Source organism: Cupressus sempervirens, chromosome 5 (assembly GCF_028749045.1).
Source record: "Cupressus sempervirens isolate cs-2001-9-10 chromosome 5, ASM2874904v1, whole genome shotgun sequence".
Classification (NCBI taxonomy): domain Eukaryota; kingdom Viridiplantae; phylum Streptophyta; class Pinopsida; order Cupressales; family Cupressaceae; genus Cupressus; species Cupressus sempervirens.
In genome coordinates, this window is record NC_143122.1 from 1,036,954,813 (window position 1) to 1,036,975,191 (window position 20,379).

At 36.2% G+C, this 20,379-nt stretch overlaps 3 protein-coding genes across 4 annotated transcripts in view; 1 reads left to right on the forward strand and 2 right to left on the reverse strand.

Annotated features, from left to right (window-relative positions):
* AAE17 (acyl-activating enzyme 17) overlaps positions 1–20,379 on the forward strand; it is a 331,094-nt gene that overhangs the window by 144,433 nt on the left and 166,282 nt on the right. The gene's annotated exons all lie outside the window — the stretch shown is intronic.
* On the reverse strand, positions 1,603–15,501 carry LOC149559476 (uncharacterized). Its single transcript, XM_089786185.1, has 4 exons — positions 14,987–15,501; positions 14,566–14,844; positions 13,893–14,013; positions 1,603–1,628 (listed from the first exon to the last, which is right to left on the reverse strand). The coding sequence occupies exons 1-4, from the start codon at positions 15,374–15,376 to the stop codon at positions 1,603–1,605; spliced, it is 816 nt and encodes a 271-aa protein (XP_089642311.1). The 5' UTR covers positions 15,377–15,501.
* On the reverse strand, positions 15,898–16,524 carry LOC149559477 (uncharacterized). The gene is made up of 2 exons (XM_089786189.1): positions 16,183–16,524; positions 15,898–16,045 (listed from the first exon to the last, which is right to left on the reverse strand). Exons 1-2 carry the CDS (start codon positions 16,395–16,397, stop codon positions 15,898–15,900), a joined length of 363 nt encoding a protein of 120 aa, XP_089642315.1. The 5' UTR covers positions 16,398–16,524.

Genomic DNA, 20,379 nt, shown 5'->3' on the forward strand with positions numbered 1-20,379 from the left:
TAAGGAAATTTGAAGAATTCAAAATCACCCACATATATTATGAGGGTAAATGGATGGTAGATGAGTTGGCAAAGAGGGTGCCGAGGATAGTGATGAAAGGTCTATTAAGGATAGCATCAGGAATTCCTATAACATGTAAGGTTGCATGAAAGTATGAGATGGTAATCATTTCACCACAAGCCCCACAGAAATGATGGAATGCATTTACCCACTAGGCATTTTAGAGGGAGGTAACGTACTGGTTGCCATTAATGTAGTAGGTGGATGGATTCATTTTAGGATTGAGTGAGTAAGAAAAGCTGTAGTTGAAGTGGGAAGGATGATGACATGTTGGCCATTGTGCTGGCCAACATGATTGAACGATAAACTATTTGGGTGTCTCTTGTTTTAAAATGCCAATCAGTTGCCCCATGATAGCATTTGTGACTGGTGGCAGATGAGTTAGGTGGTACAACGAGTGGTTATGAAATGATGCATCTTGCGAATGAGAACAAATAATCACGTGATATCTGGGGTACTGCTATGTAGATAGCATAGTATTGAAAAGCTATTTGTTTGTCTCCATTTCAAGGTCAAGTTTCCAATTATGGATGCGCCTGTGAGGTTGATTTGTAGGAAGAGACAAATGTCTTTGATGGGTGATATTTAAGAGGAGGTTGAGACGGGTTGTGAAATTTGAGCATGGAGTGGTGTGATACATGCGGTGCAGAGAATTCTGGAAGAAGAGTTCCTAAAGTCTGAGCATAGGTATAGGGTAAATACTGCTGTCATTGTTATGTTTGTTGTGCTTCTAGAATAGGGTAAATACTGCTGTCATTGTTATGTTTTTTGTGCTTCTAGAATATGGGGAACAAAACAAATGGGAAGCACCTTGTGTAGGAAACTGTTGAAAAATTGTTAGTTGGGGGAATTGGATGATGTAATGGAGAATGTGGATGAAAAGAATTTGACCCTGCTAAAATAGTTAGCTTCAGTCAGATAAACGATGGATGATATAACCAATACAATGATTCATAGATCATATGCATGTATATGCATCAATATAGATTTTGTATATTGATGCATATACATACATATCAAATTCCAAATCATTATATTAATTGCAATAATCATCCACAATAATCTGATCATGATTTCCAAGCATATATCTGAGATATCGATCTGCTTTTTGATCGATCTACATTGCCATCTAATGGGAGCATTTCTATATGTCATAATGCTTTAATTGAATCATCAGACCCAAGTCTGATTATATATACAAATCACTCTTTCTAATCTGCACGAAGTGCCAATTACAATTTGCATGAAGAACCGATTCTAATCGGTATCAGTATAAAGGCAAATTAACAGTGATTAGTTATGGGGAGACATGTCAATGAACAGACATGTCTCCACCCACGTAGAGGTATGTCTATTCATTGACATGTCCCTTGTTAAATGAAGGTATATATATCTTGTCTAATTGAGCCTAGATGCAATCACATACAACAATAGAGCAGAGCCATTTCTAGAGTCCAATCTCTATATTCATATTAAGCATTTCAAATACAATATTCAGAAATATTGTTCTTGTTTCAGACTCCTTCAATATTGTGAAATATTTTACTCATATTTATTCTGATTATAATCTGCACAAGAACCAGTAAGTTAGTAAATTTATTGTCTAAGAAAACTAAAAAGATTCTTATATTCCAATCTGCTATAAATCTAATCATATTTGCCATGGTATCAAAGCCCTGCTAAGGAAGGCCCAATTAGATTTGAGAATTTAGATCACTCAAAACATATATTTATTCTCTCTTGAAAGTGCAATCAAATTCCATTCTTCATAATGCCAAGTGTAATCAGAGTTGAGGATCGTCTTGAAGGAGCAACCGACTTTGTATCATGGAAACTTAGAATCATGATGATATTGAAAGAAAATAAATTGGACTCACTTGTGATGGAAAACAAATCAGAACCAGAGAATGATCATGAGAAAACCAATGGATCAAGAACAATGAAACTTATTGTATAGTACCTATTCTATCAAAACATGGTACTGCATATCAAATGTTTAAATCTCTTGAAGGTACATTTGAGATAATCCACACTAGCAGAATCCTTCCATTAACAGGACATTTTCACCATGTGAAAATGAATAAGGGAGAATCTATCACTTCATATATTTTGAGAATTACTGAATTAAGAGATCAACTTTCAAACAGTTGGAAATCAAATTGATAGCAAAGAGTTAACCTTAATAACTCTAGGTGGCCGCCCAACATCATGAGAATCATTTATTCAAGGAATAAGTGCATGGTTGAAACTCTCTAAATTTGATAGGTTGAAAACAGATTACTTACAAGAAGAATCTAGACTGATGACCAAAAGGAATAATCACAATCCCATAAATGAGGATATTCATGTATTAAACACTAACTGCCATAAGAAAGGAAAGAAGAAGAATTTCAAAAGAAAGAAAACGACATATGGAAAGAGATCTTACAAGAAGAGGAAGGACATATCCCAAATATAATGTTTCAAACGTGATCAGTATGAACATTATGCAATCAATTACCTTGATAGAACAAAACAATTGGCATCCTTTGCTAAAGTTGGAAAAACTGATATAAAACATGATTCCGAGAAATTTGTTTTCTACTCAGCCCTATCAAGCCAAGTTGTAAACAAACTCAGCACTTGGAGGTAATTGATAGTGGATCCTCTAGACACATTAAAGGATTAAGAGAACACTTAGGCACTATGGTAGAAGAATCTAACAAAGAAGTAACTATTGGGGATGATTCAAATTATCCAGTAAAGGGATTGGAACTTGTACCATAAATTTGAAGTCTACCCTCCCTTCAACTCACTGGAGTATTATATGTACGAGGGATAAAAATTAAAAATAAACCTAGTCTCCATTTCTTCTGTTGAAGACAAAGGGTATAGAGTTACCGTTAGGGATGGAAAAGTTCTAGGATGACCAAAGAACTCCACTATAAAGAAAGCACAAACTATAGGAATAAGACAAGGACGTCTTTACAAATTTTACACTAATTCAAATCAAGCCCAAATTTATGAGAGTTCTGACTCAAAAGAAATCTGGCATCAAAGATCAGGACAACTTCATTTTTAGTGCTCTACGTTCAATAGAAAAAATGATGACTAGGTTTCCCAAATTGAATCAATCCCATAAAGGAGCATGCAAAGGGTGTGTCCTAGGAAAGAATACAAAGGGGACTTTCTGAAATAGTATTAGTAAAATTAAAAATGTATTAGAGTTGGTTTACTCTGACTTATTTGGACCCATGTTTGTACCCTCTATGGGAGGATTCTTATATTATATAATATTTGTAGATGATTTCTCTAGGAAGACCTAGATATCCTTTCTTAAATGTAAAGAATTTGAGGAAATCCTTAAAAGGTTCAATGAATTCAAAGCTCTTATAGAAAATTTGTCCAATGGAAAAATCAAAGTACCAAGAACAGATAATGGGAAGGAATATGCTTCAGATTTTTTTAAAATGAATTTTGTGTGAATGTTGGGATTAAGAGGGAATTTTACTATACCTACAATCCACAACAAAATGGAGTTGCTAAGAAAAAGAATAGAACCATTGTAGAAGCTGCTAGAGCTATGTTTTATGACCAATTCATAGAAACTTCATTTTGGGTCAAGGCCTATAGGAAAACTGTCTACATTCAAAATAGATGTCCACACTCACACCTAGATAACAAAACTCCTAAAGAAGCATTCACTAGTGTAAAATTGGACATAAGCCGCTTTAGGATTTTTGGTTGTCTTGTCTACATCCATGTGCCTAAAGAAAAGAGGTCTAAGTTAGAATCCACTAGCAAGAAAGGGATATTTGTGGGCTATAGTGAAACATCAGAAGCCTACAAAATATACATACCTGGATAGAAATTGATTGAACTTAGCAGTGATGTCATTTTGAAGAATACAATACATTTAGGAGATCCAAATGCTCTCATGAGATAGAAATTCAAGACCCTCCTAAAGATATGGAGGAGGATGATGCCCTTGAGGTTCAGAGGGAGTCTCCCAAAGAAACTAGAAATGAAAATCAGATTAGTCCAGTAGATGAACCTAACAATGACAAAAAGAAACTACTTTTGGCCAGAAAGATGATTGAGGAAGCTGAAAATTATGCAGGTACTAAAGGAACTTTTAGAGAAAGTAAGAGACCCCATAGATTCTCTAGCTATGTTGCCTTGATGAGTGAGATTATCAAAACATAACCAACTTGTGTCAAAGAGGCCTTAAAACATCAAATATGAAAAGACGCTATTACAGAAGAGTACCAATATATTGTAAAGAATGATATATGGGACATAGTACCAAGGTCAAAAGGGAAATCTGTTGTTTCTTCAAAATGACTCTTCAAATCAAACATGCTGTAGATGGAAGTATTGAGAAACACAAAGCCCGGTTTGTTGCTTGAGGTTTCTCATAGTAAGAGGGTATTAATTATGAAGAGACTTTTGCCCTGTTGCCCTTACACCTCAGTCAGAGCAGTGATAGCTATTGCAACTTCGAAATGACGTAAGATCCATTAAATGGATGTGAAGACTGCATTTTTGAATGGGATGATTGAAGAAGTCTATTTAGAGCAACATGAAGGTTTTGTAATACATAATGCTGAATCACATGTATGCAAATGAAAGAAGGCTTTATATGGACGTAAATAGACCCCTAGAGTTTGGTATGAGAGGATCGATCACTATCTTGTGTGACTAGGGTTTTCTAAGAATGATGCAGTTCCAAACCTCTACGGTAATTAATGGTGATATGTTAATACTTATTCTATATGTTGATGACTTGCTTATTACATTGGAAGATCACCTAATCTCTCAATATAAGAGAGATCCAGTTTTAAAACTCGACATGAAAGATTTGGGCATTCTACATTACTTTCTTGGATTAGAAGTTTGACAGAAATTAGATGGCATCATTCTTAATCAAGGAAAGTATACAATTGATACTCTGAAAAGGTTTGGAATGTTGGACTCTAGACCTATGTCTACACCTATGGAAACCAATTTGCTTAAACTAAAGGAAGCAACAACATAATTAAAATTTGTTGATCCCATCCCACTCTCTATAGAGAGATAATTAGATCATTGATGTATTTGGTCAACAGAAGATTGGATATATGTGATGCAGTGAATGCTCTAAGCTAATTTATTTGTGAACCAAAGTAGATAAATCTTGTTGCTGCAAAGCATATTCTGAGATACCTTCAAGGTACAATTGGATATGGTCTTAAATACAAAAATGTACACCTAGGTCTATATTTGTTAAGTTTGTAACTTCAGTCAGATTGATTCGATCATGAGATACATTGTTGATGGTAAATCATTATTTATACAAATATTCTTGTATATATATTATATTGTAATACATATTATATTATATATATTATATGTTCATATGGTTATTTATATTATTGTTAATATATTATTATTATTATTATCTAATGATGAATAACTGTAGAGACATGTCTCTCCATGAGACATGTCTCCTCTCATTTTTATAAGGCTTCAAATCTACATTTGGAACACACCAATGAAAATGGCAACGTTATTACATTTGCGGAGAAATGATCTTTAATACCTCAACATGGTATCAAAGCAAGTTTGCAAGTGTAAATGAAGAGATTGAAGATTGAAATCTGCACCCACCTTCGATTTAAATTTAATCTATCCACAAAAATAGCATGGAAATCCTACACCGCCACCGAGACACGGAGAACTATAGATACCTTTAAGAAGGAAGACAAACCACATTGTAATAAGAAAGATTTTTGCATAAATAATAAGAGAGGGGGTTATTCACTTACCTTAAGTAGAGGACGGGAAGGACGGAAGCACCTGACGAAATCAGGCAAGGAAACAAGACAGAAAGAAATCACAGATCTTACATCTAAAAGGTGATCAAGTAAAGAAAATACTGTTGTGAGGTTTTCACACCATCGCCCCAAAATTTTTGGGGACCCCCCTTTTTCTAATCGCCTTGGCAAATTTTTGGATTGTCCAACAATTTTGAGTTTTGAAAAATTTCACGCCTTGGCACCTTTAGGACAGATATGGGGAGGCTTAGCTTATTTTCACCCGTTTTCTTAACTTGATTTTCCAGAGCTATCAATTTTGTCCCTAGGCCGAATAATTTTCTAATTTAATTTCAACTTGGCAGGATAAAGTTGTGAATTTTGTACTTAGACGTTTTCTTTTGAAAATTTGGTTTTAACTCTGTAAATTTGGATAATTTTCAAAAGAGAAATGTTTTTAGACTTTTGGAAAATCTCAAATTTTTCTTTGGTGAATTTTTTTTTAATTTTGTTGAAATGTGGAAAATTGCAAAAAATCGATTTTTGGTTCTAAATGCAATTTTAAATTTTAATTTTTTAATTTTTAGCTTGGCAAAATCGATTTGGTAGAAAATTGCAAAAAATTGACTTTAATTGGATTAATTTGCCTTGAAAACTTTTAAGTTTTTAATGAATTTAGTAATTTATTATTGAAAAATGACTTTTGGTTTGCCAAAATACAATTTTAATGACGTATTAATTATTAAATCCTCATTAAATGGAAATATTTAACACCCTCAAGGCACCATTTAATTTCGTTTTGCAATTGGAGCTAATTGGTAAATTTAAAAGTGCAATTTTCTTTTTGGCAAAATTAATTTTTTTTAAGCTAAGTATTTAATTGTGGGCCTTAACTTGAATTTAATTTTTGTTTTTCGTTTTCTCCTAGACCATGTAGGCCAGCTTTATGGAGAAAGAAAATTGGCTATAAAGGGAATCTCCTCCCCATTTCATTTTCACAAATCATTTCTTCCTCTCCATGTGGGCGAATTTTGTGGAGCAGATTTTTTCCAGACTTGGGCGAAATTTGTGGGAGCCGAATTTTGTGGAAGGCGAAATTTGTGGGGGCCGAATTTTGTGGGAGCCGAATTTTGTGGAAGGCGAAATTTGTGGGGGCCGAATTTTGTGGGAGCCGAAATTTGTGGAAGATAAAATTCTGATTTTTTTCAAGAGGCTGCGATTTTTGCCCTAGGTTGGGTAATTTTATTTGGAGGTGAATTGTATGGTAAATTCCTGATTTGCAAAGGGATTTGAACTTCTTGAAAGTCATATCCTAGGTTCCGAAAAGTCGCTGTAAGTTTATCGGTTAAGGTGAATTTTCATCATCTAGAGTTGCAAGGAGTGCTTAAGCTGAGATATCCATCTTTCGTTCTAGGCTAAGGATTGCTCCGCTTGGTTCTTCTTGCCTTTTGGTCCACCACTCTACCATCCCGTAATAGGGCGACGAGCATGGAGGATGATAGTGCAAGTAAGAATCCCAAGCGGGCGAACACTAAGAAAGACAAAGAGGATATGACACCCAATACTTCCTTCTTCTCGAAAATGAAGTGAATAACCAACACCAATATCTGTACAGTGGACATGATACGAATGAGGGACAGACTGAAGGAAGGACAATCCCCCTTGGCTATAGGTAGAGGTAATTTCAAATCATTTAGAGTTGCGAGGAGTGCTTAAGCTGAGATATCCATCTTTCGTTCTAGGCTAAGGATTGCTCCGCTTGGTTCTTCTTGCCTTTTGGTCCACCACTCTACCATCTCGTAATAGGGGGACGAGCATGGAGGATGATAGTGCAAGTAAGAATCCCTAGTGGGCGAACACTAAGAAAGACAAAGAGGATATGATGCCCAAAACTCCCTTCTTCTCGAAAATGAGGCGAATAACCAATACCAATGGTGGTACAATAAAAGGATATACAAAAGGCAATTGCACATCACGGCCTAGGCATCGACACTTCCACTGTGACCATGATGAGCGACAACGGCGTAGCCCTTGATTTTGAAGATATCAGAGAAGAGGATGTCAACGAGACAAATTTTGGATCGAGGTTGGATGAGTTAGGAAAGGTTGCTATCAAGAAAAAGCATTCGGGCACCCTTCCCTCTCTCAGCGCTTTTATTGGATTTGCAAAAAAATATGAGAAGGATCATGAAAAAAATACTACAAGTAGTGAATAGCGTGGCAAAGACAGCATAACTCAAGGCGAAGCACACACACCTTGTCCTCCTATGGAAGAAGTTAATGAAAGGCTAGCTAAGTTCATTTCCTTAGCTAAGAAAATGAAAGAAAAGGGAAGATTTATATTAGAAGATCATTTGATGTAAGCCCAAGTGGCAAATTTCCCCTTTCTTCTAGAATAGGACAAGTGTCTATTTCTAATTGGCCACCATTTTGGTGCCTTCTCATTGATTGCCACTTTTTGCACTTTTTTCATTGGTCCATTGATGAGGTGGCAACTTCTCATTGGCCGATGGGGTGGCAACCCTAATTAGGGTTTTGAGGATCTAATTTGGATCGTTGATCTTGTTTTAATCTCCACCGTCCGTTGTATTTCTGGCCCCTATAAAAGGCCATTTGCTCTCATTTGTAAAGGGGTCGGAGAAATTGTTGCGAAGATAATACCAAAATGCTCTCTTTTTCATTGTTGCGATTGGCATGTTGATCAAGAACATTGGGTGTTATTGCATGTTTTCTACTTCCACTTAGTTAGATTTCATTTCAAGTTGTTTAAGTTGTTCAAGTGAAGGTAAAGTAGATGGATAGTTGTATGGTAGCATTGGTAAATGTTTGATAGGGGTCAATACTAGGCCACTAGCATCCTAGCGGCTGGTTGGGAAGCTTTGTGTGGTAAACTAGTTTATTTTTCCTTAGAATCATTGCACCTATAGAAGTGGGGCCGCTGGTCAGCTCTCATTAGGTTCGATCCCCGTCCGTTTGCTAACCTTCCATTCATAGGAGTAGGAGTAGAATAGTAAGTAGCTGGGTAGTTGAAGCTTAGAGAAGCAAGTTAGAGTAGATCAAGTGATAGAACTCCTCCATTCACCTTCCACAACCATCGCTTTCCCATCAACATCATCATCGGCAGACACACCCTCCATCATCGCCACCATCAACATTATCTGCCTCCGCACATTTCACAAACCGAGCCACCATCACCTTCATCCCACCAAAGTTCAAGTCATCCTCGAATGAATAGCGTAAGGCCGCCTACGTGATTACTAGCAAATCACATCGATAAAACTGAGCGAGTATCCAATGGTGTAAGGAACATTGGAGCTATTGCTTATGTCTTCATGAGTAATAACTTTTCAAGAGAGGAGTTGCATGTTTGATATCCCATATTGAATATTCAAATCCTAATATGTTATGTAAGTGATACAAAACTTGCATCAACAAATACAAGTATCGTTGATATGAAAATAACCATTTGCATATTCTGGGCAAAATTTGTTTGGCCAAATCGGCCTATTTTCGCAAAAGAGGTTGTAAGTAGTATATATAGGTTATGAACTAAACAGTCAGAGCAGCCAAGCATGGAAGGTTTTAGATTGTGGATAATCAATAGCTTTCAAACTAACTTTACATATTTCTATAGGAAATTATACAGAGTGCAAAATTTGTTCCCTTGAATATGGTATAATACTCCCATACCTTCGTAGGGCCTCTTAGTCTTCCATGCTTGGCACTCCCCTCTAAAGTCTGATCCACATTAATTGATTGTTGAGATCGATTTTTGGAATTACACCAAGGTCAATCTGACCCTAGATTCGACTTCATTGCGAATCACCCTTAGAGAGTAGTCCGCACACGAGCTCAACCAAACACCCGAGATTTGAGCTTCCTATCCATGCAACATTTCATACAAGGTGATTGCAACTTAAAAGAGCGTGAATCAATTGCCATAAAATGAACAGGATATCATTCCGCATTGTCACAAATGTGGTAGAACCATTATTAACGTTGCCGAGAGCAATGCCTTATGTATGTTGCCACCAATATAAATAATATTATTAGTACTATTGTCCAAAGAATTTGTATAATAAAGTACGAATATGTTAATAATGAAGGCAGCAAGTAATCAGAGACTGAAAAGATAGGAGTTGATAACATTGAATGAAGTCTTATCTAGTCAACCAAGGACACAAGGAGTGTAATGGGGGATTTTAATGTATATGTAGCCAATAATGGTATAATAAAAATGGCGAGTATTGAAAATAATAGGAAACAAGAAAAAACATTGTGAACATATATAATACAACTAACAAGACACATGAGAGATGGAAAAGCAGAATTTGATATGAGGAGAATAAGAACGGAAAAATCATATCTTGCCTATTACACGGAGTACATCCGTCAAGCATAAATCAAATTGGGGATGTCGACTAGTATTAAGTTAAGACAAACATTTAAGAAGACCGATATGACTCAGAAAAGTGGATACAGAGAAGAGACTAAAATTGTTAACACTTTGGAACAAACATAACATACAATTGTTTTCTCTTGAAAATTTGCATAGCTGGTCATTAACAACACTTCAGGCATTGGTGCTACAGCTATCAATGGGAGATACATATTTAAACTGTAGACCAATCACACTGTATGATGAAGTGACTGCAACAATATCATGAGGAAGCTACAACTACTCACCAACTTGATATTATCTATAGATTGGATAGATTATATAGACCGGGAATGAATATCATGGTTACACAGAATGATGGTAACCAAAGAACAAGATAAGCACCATCATTTAGATGAGAACATTGGCAATTGGTTGTTAACCTATATTAACTATATGAAAGATTACTAGGAGGGACAAGCACCGAATAAGGAAGTCCTCAATTAGAAAACGTATTTTTATTCCAACCCAGCCATGACAAATAATGAAGACATCAAATTGATTGTGCGAGTCATTCACCGCCAAGAGATATTGAGAAAATCATTCTATATCAACTTCACATAAACTTATTTCCTGGCATATCAAATTTACACTACACAAACAAAAATCGACACTTGAAAGAACAGTCAGATATGGTAAGATTAAAATAGACTACATTGGAGAAAACAAATACTTGATCAAACCTATGTAGAGATAAAATTACATAAAAAGATTATGATTGAATATTATCTCAAAGTTTCAATTTGTTTAGTACTTGTATATGTCGATTTCCATGCTGGCTTAAGAAACCATAAACTAGTTTTTGAATTAATGTAATCTCTTAAGTGGTTCATTCGTTAAGGAAGTTATGGAGGAATAATGACTAACAAATGGTGTCATTAAATAAATAAAAGATGTCCCCTCGATTTTAAGGAACATATACTTGAAACATGGAGACCGAACAAACCATCTACGTGAAACGAACATAGGAATATCTCTCATAAGGGACAATTTCTCAGGTGATTATCACTTTCTAAAACTAAAGATATACTCCATTAAGTGAGCTATAAAGTTTCACCCGTCTAATTCATATGGGTTTGGAATTTGAGGGGGTTGCCTTGAAGAATTCAAACCTTTCTCACAATATAGTTGAAGATACATTAGGAACTATAAAACTGGATAAATCACATCATATCTGGAGATCACTTTGGAAATATAGAGGTTGATGACTTGATACTGGCCGAAAATTTTATAAATGGAATAAATAGGAATTTTACATTGTGTGGGGGAAAGTTAAACAATGTTTCATTCCCACTTGACCCATCTTTAGATGTTCCATTATCTAATGTCTATGGACCCTCATATGTAGATAAGTATTCTTATTTTTTATCTACTCATTGTAGTCTCTCTCTTAATTGTAATTCTAGACATATGATAAGAGTTATTTGTTTTGATCTTTTCCTTTATGTCTAAAGATGTTCTTGTAGGAAAAGAAGGTTGGTACCTTACACATGCCACCAAATATTGTGCAGACTCAAATTTATGATAGTAGTTCCAAAAGAAGTTATGATCTAGAATTCATTACTCATCTAAAGTTCATGCTCGATAAAGTGAGCCATTTGATGCGAATATCCTTGATGATTGGGATTATGAGTATTGATAATTCTCTTCTAGGATTGATTGTGTGATAGTTTTTGACATCAATGTTTCAGATCATACTACATGATCCATCACCAGGATGCAAAAGAGAGCAAAGGAATGAAAAGTATAGATTGTAGACTTAGCAAGGAATAAAAGAGGAGCAAGGGGGGAGAGAGAGGGAGCACACAAAGACCAAAGTTGTTTAGACAAACCAAATGAGCTATAAATAGAAAAAGAAAACAAATACCACAAAAAATGCCAAAGATCCAATAAGAAATACATGTGTGAGTGTGTGACTACATGATTTTGATGGGCCTAACCTTGTGTACATCATGAGGAAATAACAACTTATCACTAGAAAGTCGGAAGTTTGATATCAGATTTAGAGGGAGTTCGATAGGCATCCTTAGGCGAAGAGAGCTCTAAGGGAGTAACTAGAGGACCTGACTTCCTAGGATCATTGTTTAGAGGGAGAATTTTGAAATGTGATCTCTTCTTTATAAGGGAAAAGTTCGAAGTGAAATTCCTTGTAATGCGTTCTTCTCTATGAGAGATAATTTGAGGTGAAAGACCTTGTTCTAGCCTCTAACTTGGTTCATGTTGGCATTTTTTGTGGTATTTGTTTTCTTTTTCTTTTTATAGCTCATTTGGTTGGTCTTATCAACTTTGGTCTCCATGTGCTCCCCTCTCTCCGCCTTGGTCCTCTTTTATTCCTTGCTAAGTCTGCAATCTATATTTTCATTCCTTTACTCTCTTTTGCATCCTAATGATGGATCATGTAGTATAGTCTGAAACGTTAATGTTAAAAACTATCACACAATCAATCCTAGAAGAGAATTATCAACTGATATGGATTGTGGAAATCTAATATACTTAATTATGAGTATTCTTCCATTAAGAGGGTGTTTGATAGTTCTTCAAAGGCAATGTAGGAGCTTTGAAGATTGATACTTTGAGGGTGTGTAAAAATACATGTGTGTGACTACATGATTTTGATGGGCCTAACCTTGTGTACATCATGAGGAACTAACAACTTATCACCATAAAGTTGGAAGTTTGATATTAGATTCAGAGGGAGGACATGCATCCTTAGGCGATGAGAGCTCTAAGGGAGTAACTAGAGGACCTGACTTCCTAGGATCGTTGTTTGGAGAGAAAATTTTGAAGTGTGATCTCTTCTCTGTAAGGGAAAAGTTCGAAGTGAAATTCCTTGTAATGCATTGTTCTCTTCAGTGTAACGAGACTCGGACTCGGCTCGGACTCGGCAAGGGTAACTTGACTCGTGACCCGGCTCTGACTCGTGACCCAGCTTGGCGGTGACTCGGCAAAGTGAAAAACCTCGAAATTTTGAGATTTTTTAGGATTTAAAGAACATTCCATGCACCCATTATTGAATAAAGCATAAAGACACAATAACATCATTAAATAGAAGATAATTTGATCATAAATTACAATGCACATGCCACATACTTAAAGTTAAAAACTTAAAACTTCAAAGTCAAACATCGATTACATATGTACAATACTACAAACTACAAAGTTACAAACTTACAAAGGTAAATTGCTAAAAGTAAATACTATATTACTAGTAATTAAAGTCAAACTAAGATAAATCCATGCAAACCATCAAAATGTATATGTATTATCATTTATGCATTATGAAATCCAACACATCAAGATTCAATAGTCATCATCAAATTCAAATGTTCCAAATGCTGATCATATATTAAGTTACTGTTAAACTGTTAAACAAAAAGTTAAAACAAGATTATAAGTCTACAGTTATGGCTCCTAGTCGGAGTCCTCATCATCATCCTCATCCTCATCGTCATCCTCATCATCATCGTCATCCTCATCCTCATCCCCAACCTCAGCCTCAACCTCAGGCTCAGGCTCAGTATAATCTACAAAATGCCTCTTAGTAAGGCGTCTAAGGTAGGTCTTGGATGTCTCAGTAGCCATAGCATCAGCTCGTGAGGTGCCTCTAGGATCAACTGTACTCTCTGCCTTTGGCTCTGCCAATCTCTGTGAGCTGCCACTAGGAACAACTGGAGCTCTCTGGTCCTCTGCTGCCATAGCCACAGCCTCAGCCTGGCCCTCTCTATTTGCCTGGTCAAGCCACTGTAGGTCCTCATCATCAAAGACAGCATCAGTAGCCTCAGTGATCCAATCAGACTCTGGATCAACCTCCTCTAGAGTAATCGGAGAGGTGTCACTATCCAAAATCTCCTTGATCCTAATGCGCAGGTTGTAGTGCACAAAGACTAGACTATTCATTTTCTGCACAGACAACCTGTTACGCCTCTTCGAGTGGATGTGCTCGAACATGCTCCAATTGCACTCACATCCAGAAGCGCTACTTGGCTGGCTCAAAATGCGAATGGCAATTTGCTGAAGGTTTTTGGTTGAAGGCCCAAACATTTGCCACCATCTATCTGAATTTTGAAAAAAGAAAAACAAAAAATATTAGTCTCATTTCAAAATTTGAGCTTTAAGTTTAAAGCTAGAAATTTATAAACTAGATTGTATAAGGCTTAAGCTGCAATCTTTACCTGGCTACAATTTTGTACGACCTTCTTTGCAAATTTGACTTGAAAAAATGGGCCCCGATGCATTATTATAGGCATCCATCTCAAGCAATATATCTGTGGGATTAGGAGACATCTTCGATACCTCTGTGTATAGGCCACTAAGAACCTCCTCATCTGCCTTGAAATCATCAAGGAAACGGTATGCCGGATTGAGGTAATAGGTTGCTGCGTGGATGGGCTTATGAAGCTGATTTTGCCATCTCCTATCAATTATGTCCCAAATAGGGCCATAGTTTTCCTCAACTCTTACATATTTGGCCTTAATAGTCTCCTTGACCCTATCCATGCCCTCATAAATGTAGCCCATAGAGGGCTTCTCGCCATCAACAACTCGTAGGAGGGCTACAAGGGGCTCGGTGATCTACAAAACAATTAAACAAAAAAACAATTTAGTGAATGATGAAACTTTGCAAAGTTGCACAATGAATATAAATCAAAAATATGTATGAGGCAAATTAATTTATAAAATTTTAAAGACTTAAGCTTTTAAAATTTAAAATTACCTCCACAATCTTCGAACATGGCTCCCAAAAATCATCATCATCATAAATGCATTTTGTTGCATCTATCCCTGCAGGGCTGCTCGCAAAGGAGGAGGAACTCCATTCTGGACCAACAAACATGCACCTCAACTCTAACCTTGAACTCAGCAAGGATTTTAGTGTGATAAAGTTAGAGGCAAATCTTGTGATACCAGGACGAGCCAACTCCTTTCCCTTCGTGTATTTCCTCATAGTGCTGAAGACCAAGGCATGATTATAGATGAATTTACAAAGATTTTTGGCCTTGGTAACACATGATTTCACCCATACAAGCTTGCCAATGTCCTCTAACATGAGGTCGATGCAATGGGCTGCACATGGAGTCCAAAAGATTTTTGGGTGTCTCTCCATCAATAGCTTTTCTGCAGCAATATTAAATTAGTTAGTAAACAATGAAAATTTTTGATGTATTAAAAAACTTTTAATTTTCAAAATTTAATGAAAAACTAAAACAAATTTTTTAGAAGTAGAACTTAGAAAGTTAGAAGTTCAAATTTTACCTGCAGCAACATAATTAGCTACATTATCTGTCACCACTTGGACAACATTGTCTTCCCCCACCTCCCTTATGACCTCCTCAATAGTCTCACATAAGAATTTTGCATTTTTCACACATGAGGAAGCATCTATGGACCTCAAAAACATGATGGATCCTGAAAGTGAAAATTAAACAAAATAATTATCATTCAAGAATCAAGAATCAATACTCAATAAAACAAAATTTTTGTTATTCAATAATAGTATACATTAAATTTTAGACTTCAAGAAGTAGAGCATGATGAATTACCTCCGCTAGAAACAAGAAAATTTAGGAGGGTTCTAGACCTCCTATTTGTCCATCCATCTGTCATGATGGTACATCCCTTTTGGCTTCAAATCTTTTTGTGGTCCTCCAACTCAAGTTTCATCTCCTCAACCATATCTAGCAAGAGGGGGCCACTCAACTCATCTTCAGTGGGGGCTTTGAACCCCGCACCACAGATGGAAACTGCATCAATCATCCCCTGCCAATAAGGAGTCCTATTACATTATAAAAACATTTTAATTAGCATATTTCAAATTTTCAACATCAAGTTAAAAGTATAAAATTGAATATAAATTTTAAAACTTAAAACGTAAAACAATCAAATATAAATGAAGTTGAAAACTTGAAGTACCTGGCTGCTATAAATGGAATGTCGCAGAAAAACCAAAACTTGCAAATTGCTCTTACTCCAGCTTGATGTATCTCCCTATTCCAGCCCATGCTCTCAAGTGAGGGTTGCGCACCAGGAGTGGTACGCGGTACAAAAAAAGTTGTCCAACTTACTAGATTTTCTGACTCTAGGACGAAGAAGAGCAGCACTACTAGAAGGGGCAGCAGCAGTAGCATCACTAGAAGTGCAAGGAATAGATGTAGAAGAAGCACGAGCAACAGAAGCACTAGGACGATAGGGGGGACGGGAAGAACCTTCTCCAACACAGCCTACTGACTTAGAAACATTTGCAGATGAGCGTGGAAGGGAACTAGAATCAATCAAAGCTAACTCTTCTAATTTTTTTTTTTAAAATTCTTTTTCTTGTTCATATTTTTCCAAGGCTACATAACAAAAACGTTGAGCCTCAATAGATGCAACTCCACAAGGCTCAATATCATGACCACGTAAGCCAACAATATGGTATTTTAATCTATTTATCCCCCCACTATTAATGGTTTTGCAAAATAGGCATTTTGTTTGAGTTCTCTTTCTACCCGGAAATTCTATGGTGAACTTCCAACACTCATCTTTTTTGTTGCCTTTAGAGAGCTTGGGTTTTTTACCTCCAGAAGCCATTATGACTTAATTAAGGAACAATGTAAAGGTTGCTGCAATAAGACATTTTAGACCAAATATTACCATTTCAGCATTGCATTTTATGAAGATCTAAAGTTAAAAAAAAACTCATAAACAAACAAAAAAAATTCATGCAAAAAACCCATAAGCATAGACAAAAAAATCATCAAAATCTAAACAATCAAGTTTTACCTCTTTCAAATGCTTTGGGAAGTGTTGAGAAGAGCTCCTATAAACTCCTTGATGATCTAAATGCAAGCTCCAATGTCACAAATGCAAGCTTTTCTCCTCCTCCTTTCAGCTGGTTGCAAAACAAGAAACCTCTATTTCTCTTCTACCTCTCTCTCTCTTTCTTCTTTTCACTATAGACTGTTATGGGAGCCCTTTTAGGGTTATATGAGTGAGATATGTAAAAAAAAAACATAAAAAAAACATGCAAAAAATTATATTTTTATGGCCCAGTTTCTTGCTCGTCGCGGCCGAGTCAAGAAGGCCGGGTCACGCGAGTCACTCGGTGACTCCTCGTGACTCACCGCTCACGAGTCACGAGTCATTGTGACTCGGCGAGGCTAGCGCGGCTTGCTGACTCGCCTGACTCACGTGACTCGCGGTGAGTCACGTTACCCTGGTTCTCTTTGAGAGAGAATTTGAGGTGAAAGCCCTTGTTCTGCCCTCTAACTTGGTTTATGGTGGTTACTATTTTGCATATGTGGGTTATGTCATAAAAGGTGACAATTGTTCATTGATATATATATCTGGAAGGTAGTTATTGTAAGGTGATAATCTTATCGATAGTTTGACCTATTGTCATGATAGAACTTCATGATCATAATTCATTAAGTTTTCTTAGAGTGTCAGAGATCATGATACTTGTCATGATAGAGACCATGACATTGTGATTTCTTGTTATCTAATAGACTACATTAAGTTGTTGTCTCGGAGTGCTGGAAATTAGATAACTCATATCCTACTAGGATATAACATATTCTTTTGCTAGGCATCAAGGATTTGATGCTAGTGCACATACCAAAAGAATAAAGTATGATGAATATCATAAGATTGATATTTCTTGTTGAATCATAGTTCAGATTATATTGAACGATAACATCTAAGTCAATGGATATATGTTGATATCCTTAAAAATGCCATTTCAGGAATATCATACTGAGATGATATCTCTTCATATACTTGAGAGCATAATGTGTTTTATAACAATCCTCCTTAGCTAAGAGGGAGTGTTAAGTTTGTAGCTTCAGTCGGATTGATTCGATCATGAGATACATTTTTGATGGTAAATCGTCATTTAGACAAATATTCTTGTACATATATTATATTATATATAATATATGTATATATGGTTATTAATATTATTGTTAATATATTAGTATTATATAATGATGATTAACTGTATACACGTCTCGTCTCATATTTATAAGGATTCAAATCTGCATTTGGAACACACCGATAAAATTGACAACATTATTACATTTGCATAAAAACGATCTTTAATACCTCAACAACATGGATACTCTGATTTAGATTGGGCTGGAAGTGGATCTGATCGGAAAAGCATATAGGGATGTTGCCTTAGTTTAGGAATGATAATGATCTCATGGATCAACTGAAAGAAGTCATCTGTTGCACAAAGCTCTATAGAAGCCAAATACATTGCAACCTCTATGGGAACAAGAAAAGATGTACGGCTCTGAAAATTGTTTGTGGGATTCTTTGGTGAGCCCTTGAATCCTATGATTATCCATTGTGATGATTGGAGCTGTATCAATCTTTTAGTGAATCTAGTATTCCATGATAGATCAAAACACATAGAGACTCCTTATCACAATGTGAGAGACATAGTAGAAAGTAATGTGATTCAACAAGAGTATATTAGTACAAGTGATCACATAACAGAAATCACTATTTGTGCAAATAAACTTGCATATATTTTTGGCCCTTTCTACGCATGATTTGACCCACTTAAGCTTACCATTGTCCTCCAACATGAGGACAAGACAATGTGTCTATAATGTCCCCTTCTCTGTAATAGGCCTTACTGGCACCTTGTTGGTCTATCTTCCCATCTGGATAGGCTAACGACATTAGTTTTGAGGATGCCAGCCAATCACATGAGTTTATTTGGTTTCATGGGAAATATTTAAGTGGGGGAGCTTTTCTATAGTTAAGTCACTTTATTTTATAAGTGGATCTATAAAGTTACTTTATGGCTTAAAGTCATTTTATAACAAAAGTAACTTAAGTGACTAGAAGACAAAAATGGCTTTTTTATCCCACATTGCCTAGTTGTTTCTACTTCCCCTCATATCAAGGTTATAAAAGCAATGAGCTTCCTTGGGATTGTCACCATGAAATACAATACCGTTTTAAAAACGTCAAGGTTGCTTAAAGTGTGACTGGTTTTCTTTTAAGGACGAAACCCCTTAATGAGATTTGTGGAGACTGGACATAGCCCCAAAATCTCTTCTAAGATCATCAGAATTAGGTACAAGTTTGCAGATTAGTATACTATTTCAATTGGGTTTACTTTAGAGGTGAACAGGTTATTGGTGGAGTTACATGTTACTCCTTGTACTAGTTGGATAGCCATATGAATAGTCCCAGTGCAGATTGTGAATGTGGAAGTAGGTGTCACCCAAACACAACAAACGGTAACCTTATAGCTTAGACCCACTCCAAAAGGATAGTGGATGATATTAGTTGTAGCTAGCCGTAATACCAAGGTAGAATGTAGAGGGAATTCTAGGAGGTCGAGCTATTAACGACAAGAGTTGGGAGTGGAGTGCAGTCAACATCGCACGTGCTACAGCAGTGGGTGGACACAGCTAAACCAAGGCTAGTCGGAGTGGGGTGCAGTCAACACCGCGCATGCTACAATAGTAGGTGGACACGGCAAACCTAAGACCAGTCAAAGATCTTACTGTCTTCTCCTTCCAGTGACATCACTCCAGTACACAGTAGAGGTTGTGTGGTCGGGGTAGAGGCTGCTGTAGATTTGAGGATCATTTGCATAGACTAGATAACATTTGCTGTTTGCATCCACGATAGAGTAGGGTTTGTCACCAGGAGTTTAGAACGCCATAACTCAAGCTCTAGGTTCCTCTTCCTTGCTGTGTTTCATTGGATTAGAGTTAGGGGTATCCTCAATTTGATTTTGCTTTCCAATTAGTTTATTTTTCAACTGCAGTGTTAAATTTTATACATTATCAATGCAAATAATATTATCGGGTCACCATTAGCATAAAAAACCTCTTTGGAAACAAAAGCAAATTTGTTTGATCAGCAACAACAAGAAATTTTGATAATTGTCGTAGCAAGTTCATTATAGTGTCGCACAAGGCGATCAAAATATTGTGGGATGCCTCTCCATCAAAAGTTTACTTGCAACAATTTTAAAGTAATTAGAAATTTACACATGTTAAGAAACTTAGAATTAGAAAAGTTCAACAAATTATTTTCAAAACTTGATAAATTAAAATGTAAAAGCTTATCTGCAACAACATAACTTGCTGCATTATTTGTCAC